This window comes from Eutrigla gurnardus (genome assembly GCF_963514095.1).
Source record: "Eutrigla gurnardus genome assembly, chromosome: 1".
NCBI lineage: Eukaryota > Metazoa > Chordata > Actinopteri > Perciformes > Triglidae > Eutrigla > Eutrigla gurnardus.
Window position 1 is genome coordinate 7,442,718 of NC_139915.1, and position 9,160 is coordinate 7,451,877.

Genomic DNA, 9,160 nt, shown 5'->3' on the forward strand with positions numbered 1-9,160 from the left:
AAAAAGCACAGGGGCAGTAAATCTGACTTGTGACTCATCTGGAGTAATGAACAGGGTATTAGAACTCCTTTACCCAAAATGCCACTGATGTGCCAGGAACCTATGTATGACCCTTCCTTAGATAAGTGACATTTCGCCTCGTGGAAAAGGGGTAAGAGAGCCCCTGTTGGTTTGCATTTTAGCTGCCAAATCAGTGACAGATTAACACCTGGGAGACCTCAGGAATACAATTTTCAACTTGGTAGGTTAGTAAAGTGGTCCAGGTCCACTGCTGGAGATGGGTGGTAACAAGCGTCATATATATATATATATATATATATATATATATATATATATATATATATACTCTACACAAGTCCTGTGCACCTTTTATGAAGCTGTCTTCATTCAGATCTTTTTTTAAAAAAATTTTATCCATGTTGAAAATGGATGATATCAGCATATTTAGGACTTCCTCTACAGCAACTTTGATTTGAATAAGTGAACTATTCTTCTGGCTTAACTCGATGCAATGCTGAATCTGCTGCATTAGGCTAAAATATGAACCTTGGACATACTTATGGATGTGTATACCTATGTGTTCTCACACTGTTGATAATTTGGTGACCTACGGTGCGTTTAAAGGAGTTATAATGAATTTATTGTGAATTCAACCACTCAGTCTGTCTACAATTATATTTTTAAGTCTGATTTTTTATACTTATTAAAAAACAATTTAATATGTCATTACTGTTACTTACAGTACATATTTATATTTGTTTTTTTTTATTTACTTCTCTGCTGGTGTAATATTGTATCCCCGCTGTGGGTTTAATACTGGTTTATCTTATCTTCCTGTTTATGTTTTAATGGAAATATGTAATGTAAAAAAAACTGATGTTGGTGAGATCCTAATCTTAAATAATGTACTTTAATCAAAATGTTTAACCCAAACCTTGTGTTGAAAAAAGTCACAGAAACATAATATATAACCACAACTGGACAATGATAAAAAATTATTGTATTTATTTGTAGAAGACGTCAATGGTATAAAATATAAAAAAAAGTGTAATTGACAACTAACAGCTAGATACAGAACTGACAATTACAACTGTACTTTTAAAGGTGTGTGTGTGTGTGTGTGTGTGTGTGTGTGTGTGTGTGTGTGTGTGTGTGTGTGTGTGTGTGTTCAGGAGGGAACCCAGATGTTGCCGTGTGTGTCGGGATCCTGGCTGTACGGAATGTTCCAGATCCAAGGCTGATCTGAAAACGCAGGAAGAAAAGAGACCAGTAACGTTAAATGTGCATACATGGTTAAATAAATAAAATAACATTACATAGGACAAAATGTAATTAACAGCATTAAGCAGCATTAACGTCCATAACGTGCTACAGTCACTTCATTCACCATCTCAGTGGAAGAACATGCTCCACTCAAGGATTACCATCTAAGATGAATCTTCCAGTTCCCACCAATTATCAATTATGCCCACTTAGCTGCATTGATCTGCTCAAAGAAAGTGGATTGAAGGGCTCTTGCTACAGAAATAACTTATACAATATGAAATGCTTTGGATTAAACTCATCATCGATTTTAGAATGTTTATTTTTGAGAGAAAAAAACAGAATAAGGATTAAAACGGATTAAATTCAACCCTTTTTGATATTGGAGCGAGGAATATACAAAGATGAATTTCACAAATGAGCAGAGCAGTCAGCCAGTGGCCATGACGTTCCCAGTATGGCTGCATTTCAGCTTCTCTGGTAACTCAACTCTGCAAACCAGGAGTGAAGTACTGCAGGAAGACCTCAAAATCCTTAGTAGAATTATTACAATTTGCATACTACTACTACTATGATTCACACTTCAAAGTCACAAAGGGCACTGCTTAATTTACAGAAGAAAAAAATATACACACATTTTAAATATGGCTTAAAATTAGGGAATAAAAAAATATCTATCCCACAAGCTAATGATAAAGTAAAATGTATCTTTACATCTGTCCAAGGTCAACAATATGCCACGACTCGTAATCATACATAGCTCAGTTGACAGGATTTAAGACAAATGTGATTAGTGGAGCAAATGCTGTGCTTTCTTTCAGCTATGATTTTAGTATAAACTCTTCCACCTAAATGCCACTAGATGTCACTGTAACTGCAGGTTAAGCTGAAGAGTTCAGCCGAAGGCTGAAATTAGACAAAAGCTGCAAAAATGTTTCAAATTCATCATTTACCAAACAGCACAAAACATCAGACACACACACACACACACACACACACACACACACACACACACACACACACACACACACACACACACACACACAGTTGTACCTTTAGGAGAGTAGTGTGTCGGGGGGAGGTCAAAGGGCACGGGGAAACCAGAGGAGGAGGAGGCAGGAAATGGATTTTTGTGAACAGGGAAGGTCTTCATGTCCTGAAAGGAGACACACATTACTAAACACCAGCTCGGCATCTTCTGTGTTGTCACTCAGCACATGAAACGCTGCTACTGTTTGTCCGTGTGTTGTTCTTACGAAGGCAGAGGGAACGTAGAGGACTCCCAGCTCGTACGAACGAACCATCACCTGAGTGTTGTTCTTCTCCAGTGCACCCCATGCTGCTTTAGACAGGTTGGCACTGAAACACACACACACACACACTGAGATTATTAATAACAACACACACACACACACACACACACACACACACACACACATTAAACACAGAAGCTTCGGTGTGTTGGAAAGGAGCATGTGATAAATCCTAAATGATCATCTTAAATCATTTTCAGTCACACCGGATTTGCTGCGCAAAAGGATTGTCGGCAGCTGGATTGTCTGTTAAATTGAGGGATTGATTGAAAACATATGCATGTTTCATTATTGATTATGTTTTACATCTAACAATATATTACTTGATGAATGATTATGCATTTTATTTTTTTATTGAGAAAAAAAACTATAAAAAGTATGTCGATGAGTTAGAATTTAGTGAATGTTCATCATAATACATTTAAGGGTGACAGACAGCCGAATGGATTCCTGTTTTTTGATCCACTTTAATGGTATTATTTATTTAATGAGTTACCACACCAAAGTCAGCAGTAAGTAGCATGAAAGATATAAGAGAACAAATCAGAAAATCACATATACAAACAAAGGACATGTATATAATACTAAATAAATAAACATGAAACTAGCACACGCACCTTGTGACGAGGAACCAGGCAAGCTGAGTGAAATCTGGTGACGCCCTCATGTATGTCTTGATGTGTGGCATGGCATGACTCCTTCCTGTTGCATTCGCCTTCCAACGGCTGAACACACACACACACACACACACACACACACACACACACACACACACACACACACACACACACACACACACACACACACACACACACACACACACACACACACACACACACACACACACACACACACACACACACACACACACAAATATAATTTAGGCGTGTAGAAACTTGTACAGTGTGACCAGCTACATTTATCTGCAATATTGATATTACAAATGGAAAAAAACAAAAGCCTGACAATAGACTGGATTTTGATTTGTAGAGTGAACTTACTGGAAGAACGAGTGGAGCCAGAGTTGTTTCTGAGCCGTCTGGATACTGTAGGGAAGAGAGCCTCCCGCTGGAGGACAAAAGAGATAAATCACTCAATGATCAAACGCTAGATTAATCAAGCAATTACATGTTTGAGGTTATTAACACATAAATAAGCCACTATGATCCTGCTGTGGCCAAAATGTACCTGCATTTATTAAAGGATGTGACCACCACTACAACACATGGCATGTTAACACTCCACCCACCTGGATATCCTTCTAAACTAGTCCTCACATCGTCAACTGATGGATACACCTGTGAAAGATGAACCAGTTAGCAACCAGGTTTTATTAATCTTGATATTCATCATCTTAAAGCAAGAGGAAGAATGTTATTTTCTTCTTTCAAAAGTTACGTAGTCTTACTTCCATTCATGAAATTGGTCTATTGCTCTTTCTTAGACACACAGAACACAACAAGTGGGTATGAAACCTTTCACAAATTGGTTATAGGCAACCAAATGTCCTGAGGAAGTGTAAAAAACACAACCTCAAAATGATGTACCACTTAAAAGATGAACCTATGCTATTCTCTATTAGAGAACATAGTATTTGTATTGTATTATTTTGGACCAAGCATTTGAATGCTGCATTATTAAAGCAAACGGACCACATCAAGTTTGTGTCGGAGGAACGCACCAAGTGCATGGGGGGGTCGGGACGAAGAGAGGATTTCCCCAGCGTGGTCATGGTGCGCTGAAATTCCCCCGTCAACCATTTGGTCTTATCCAGCCCCATAGAGCCGATGCTGGAGAACTGGCCAATCACAGGCCACGTTTCCTCCGCGGGAGCAGGATGCGTGTGTTCGTACAACAGCTAACAAAACAAGACAAAAAGAATTAAGAGATGAGGGAATCCCAGATAGAGACTGCATGGAAAACAACATTTTAAAGTGTTGATGTCATTGTCTTTTATGTTTACATTACATTAGCAACATTGGGATATTTTTTAAATTCACCTGCTTATTGTAGTGCTGCTGAATTGATGCACTATAGGACTCTTTAAAAAGTAAAGTGTGGGGTTTTTTGATCGCATACTACAAACTGATTATTGTGCACTACTGCTGAGCATTTTTACCAAAGTTAAACAGATTGATATTCCTCTTTTGACAAACTTGAAGATGGTTATAACTGTGGGACCAAATCCAACAGCAAGGCTACACTTTGATTTTCACATTACATTGAAATGAACCGAAGCCGTGACTAAGAACGATAACAAAAAAGACCATCTCTTATATACATTAACATTAAAAAAAGCTATTGACTTGTGTCTCCTGTCTTTCTGTCAGTGGGTTGTAGAGAGGCGAGTATCTTTACCTTCCTCAGCCTCAGGTGGCCCCAGCGATCCATGTCTGAACCAAGATATCTCCCCGGGGTGGAGCCGACCAAATAAACCCTAATAATAGAAGATATGAGTAGAAGAGAAGAGTTCATCCAGATTTTAGATTTGCTTGCAGCTGAATGTTGCAGGACCATCATTTAGGAGCACATCAATAGGTTCGTTGGAGATGAGCCTGGCAGACGCGATCGCCCAAGCAATGCATACTGGTTAGATAACGTTAAACTCCACAACGTATCTGTACATGCATCACGCTGACCTCGTCTCTGAAAGGTCGTGCTCTTTGATCCGTTGGATCCACTCCTCCAGCTCTGGTGCACGGTACGAGGCCAGGTACTCCAGCAGGTCCCTCTTAAAGAAGGTCGGCGACTCACCAGCACTCTCACTGCTGTCCTTTGGTAACCGTGGAAACATTGGGCTCATCCACATTCTGGTTTGGAAATAATACTAATAATCAGGGTGCATTTCCATAACCAAACCGTATAACTGGTTGCAGTGAAACAAATATGAAACTACTGTCTTTCTCAAGTTGGATTATCTTCTTTTCATGCAGCTGCTGAAATTATTTATTTATTTTATTTATATTAATAATGACTGCAGCAGACAGACTCACCCTTGTGTTTTCTGGTACCAGTCAGCTCTGATCATGTTGGAGGTCAGGATGAGGACTCTGAAGCCTTCCTCGTACCACAGCAACATCATCTTCCTGCACAAAGACAACGTTTCTGCTTTCAAGTCTAAATGTTGATGCTGAAAGCAAATTGTCAGCATATATTACAATTTCAAATTCAGCATTTATGGTCCCACTTCAAAGAAAATAGATGCTAAAGCAGGGTATGCTTTAGGCTACCTTGTGATTGACGGGTCACTATCACAGCGGTGGTCTGGGAGTATAAGTGTGATAGTCTTTAACCCTGTTTTCAGTTCATGAAAGTTAACCCAAGCAGTTAGGTCACCTAAAAGTTGACTCCTAAACCAATCTGAGGTGTGAAGATCGTAACACAAAAAAACACAAAATGTAAGACACCAGGTAGGAAGAGAAACGCTTACTCACGTGTGGTGAGTTCCAAAAGCAATATCAAGCTTGGCCTGTCAGGTAGAAATTCACCCATTAGTCAGATTTAAACGGACATTCAGCATCTCATTAACAGGAATACCCCAGTATGACTATCTTTACAGATCTATATAGCTTGTCATGCGTCTTCACACACACTCATGTACATGCACTTCTCTACTGATTACCAGGTTCCTTGTGTTGTGTTGGTTTACTCGTGTTATTGCAAAGATAAATCTACTAAAGCCAGCTTGCTTGGTCTCCCTGTTTTTGTTAGCTGATGCTAAACAGCTGTTTCGTGTGGTGGTGTGTGGAGTCTGTACCTGGCAGAAGCGAATATGTGGAAAAGGCTTAGCCTGCTGGAGCAGCCGGGCCTTGGCCTCCCTCTTATCTCCATGGACGATCAGAACGGGCCGATCCCTGTAGACGCAAAACCAATGTCCTTTCAATTGTGAGTCACTGTTAAAGTCTAAACTAATTCATCGTTAATCATAGATGGACTTCCGTTGTAACAGAAGTGCTTGACAGAGAGTTTTCAGATTTTCTCCAATTGGGGAGAAAACATCTCACATACATACAGGAATACATTCACAACCATATTATAAGAGCCAGGATGCTTTAGAGTGTGCTGCCATCAGTATAATGTGGACAGTGAGTAAAATGTGGATACGTTTTATGATAATGGGATGATAGCAAAGATGCAGCAGAACTTACCTAAACTCTGCTGGGTACTGCTCCACCATCCAGGCAAGATCAAAGCAGTAGTTAAACTATGAAGACAGAGAGTAAACCTGTGTAAGTGGCTGAAATTCCCTCCAACTCTAGAGCCATGCTAGGAGGTGTAATGGTTCCCATCATGAGCACTAAACACAAAGTACAGCAGTAGCTGATGGAAATGTCGGTAATTTTGTATTTTGTATTATGCACCGAATCTGAATGAAAATTTAAGGAGACATGTTATGCTCATTTACAAATTCATACGTTCTACTAGTATATGTTTTCATGCTTTAGCGCTCAAAGAATACTATTGTTCTCATACTTTCTGTCTGATTATACCTGTATTCACCCTCCGTCTGAAACGCTCTGTTTTAGGGGGTTTCAACAGAAATGCATTGCTGGAAGACAGCTTGGGTCCATGTTTACTTCCTGTCAGCTGATGCCATTCACACAAACAGCAACAGGAAGTAATCTGCGACACATTTAGAATATTTACGTTAAGAACTGTGAAAGTCTATATGTTATTTATCTGTGAGATTACAACTGTACAGAAATCCCGATGGGCCGTTTAAAAGCACAACTGCTGAAGTTTCTGAGTACAGGCTGTGTGTATTTCTACACGGATTGAGCATTTATATATAATAATGATGACATGAAAATCACAATATGTTACCTGTAAGGGATCACCAAAGTGATCCAATCATTTTCGAGACTAAAAACCAAAAACCTCAGGAGCACAAAAGTCAGTAGGGTAATCCTATGAAGATTATGAATGTCTGTCACCAGTTAAAGTTAGACAGTTATATCCAACATATTTGAGTCCGGACTAAAGTATTAGTATTACTGACAAAAAGACAGAAAAAACTCACCTGAACGGACTCTTTCAGGGTCCCAAATAATGGAGAGAGAATGTCTAGATGAAAGAAGTAGTAAAGATTACTTAATAATAGTAATTTATAAAAGATCAATAGCAGGGTTTTATTATTACAACAAAACTGACATCACCACATGTAACTAAGCTCTTCTCACCTCTGATGTGCAGAGCTCCACTGTTGTACTTCCTGTCCAGGCCTGTGACCTTGTTGAGGTAAAACCTGTAGATGTCATTTTCACTAGTTACACTGGATTCAAAGAAGTCCTCCGGCTCGTCGATATAGTAGAGGCGGCCATGGGGACTCGGCGGGCGCTCATTCTCCACCTTGGGTTTCTTTGTTTTAGGGCTCAGAGACGTCCTCTTTGGCAAGTTACTGAGGCTCTTCCCCTTCACGTCTCCATCATCATCATCACTATCGGAGAGAGCCCAGCCTGAGCCGTCTGACACCTCCTTCTTCCGCTTTCCAGCCGATGACTGACTAGTTTCATACTTCACTGGATTTAACTGGTTTGCTGCTGCTGACTGTCTGGCCTCAGAGCCAACAACAAGTGAGGATGCAAGAGGTTTGACCTCCACAGTGGCTGTTACTGGTTCCAGTTTGGGGCTGGGGACGGAGGCGGGCGGAGGGGGGCTGGGACCTGCTCTGTTGGGCTCGGATGTTGTAGTCCCAGACAGAGGAATATCCCCATCGTCGTCGTCGTCACTGCTGGAGATGGTCCACTTGCCATGCCGACTGTCCTGAGACATGCCTGACCACAGATACAGAGTTCACACGTCAGCTGAGCAGCAGGATGGATGGTACCGATTGACTGGGTGTGCTCCAGCATTTAAAGAACTGAGCACTTGACATGCATTGTCATCTGCTTTAACATCCCGACAAGCTTGCTACAAGTGTAGGGGGGGTTAGAGTTCATTCTAAATGTTAGTGGATGTCTGCAGCTGACAGTATAGCATTAAACATTGCAAAGTCAATAACATGGGAACTTACTGGGACTTAATGTAAAATAAGTGAACATATATTAAATACATGTGCATATGTTAAAATGCCATACAAAATGCTTAAATGAATGGTTCAAAGATAACGGTAAAACGGTAAACAGAAAAATGAATTCAAAATAATATGAGCAAAACAGATCATGCGAGTGAACAAACGATACGACGATCGATGATCATTAAGAGCGTAAATGACGTAACATAACGGCGGAGCGTGATGTTCGCTTTACCAAGTCAGGCCCGTGTGTGCTGCACCGCAGGTGAATGGTGATGTGACTCGTTATCAGTCACTAAACAAACTCCACGCAATGTATTCACATGAAACAAAACACAGTGCAGGAGGTGCACGGTGAACACGTGTCCGGGTGGAAACTCCTTTTCCTGCCGTTTCATTTGGTTCCGCAACAGGAAGTCAGCTCCGGTACAGAACAGTCAGTTGGTTTGCGTTTGCATGTAGTCTTTGTTTATATTTGTTCTTTTCATAATTGTGCTCATAACTGTATAATTTTTTTGGGTTTGTGAATATGTCACGTTGGGATCTGAGAACTTGTGACTGCATTTGTCTC

The 9,160-nt window shown here is 40.3% G+C and overlaps 1 protein-coding gene across 1 annotated transcript; it reads right to left on the minus strand.

Moving 5' to 3' along the window:
* Positions 1 to 991: 991 nt before the first annotated feature.
* Positions 992 to 8,960, minus strand: tdp1 (tyrosyl-DNA phosphodiesterase 1). Its single transcript, XM_084008708.1, has 16 exons — positions 8,825 to 8,960; positions 7,757 to 8,350; positions 7,597 to 7,640; positions 6,725 to 6,780; positions 6,334 to 6,430; positions 6,011 to 6,045; positions 5,570 to 5,662; positions 5,216 to 5,386; positions 4,935 to 5,013; positions 4,258 to 4,434; positions 3,826 to 3,874; positions 3,578 to 3,644; positions 3,194 to 3,301; positions 2,520 to 2,622; positions 2,317 to 2,419; positions 992 to 1,242 (listed from the first exon to the last, which is right to left on the minus strand). The coding sequence occupies exons 2-16, from the start codon at positions 8,346 to 8,348 to the stop codon at positions 1,169 to 1,171; spliced, it is 1,848 nt and encodes a 615-aa protein (XP_083864834.1). The 5' UTR covers positions 8,349 to 8,350; positions 8,825 to 8,960; the 3' UTR covers positions 992 to 1,168.
* Between the last annotated feature and the right edge of the window lie 200 nt (positions 8,961 to 9,160).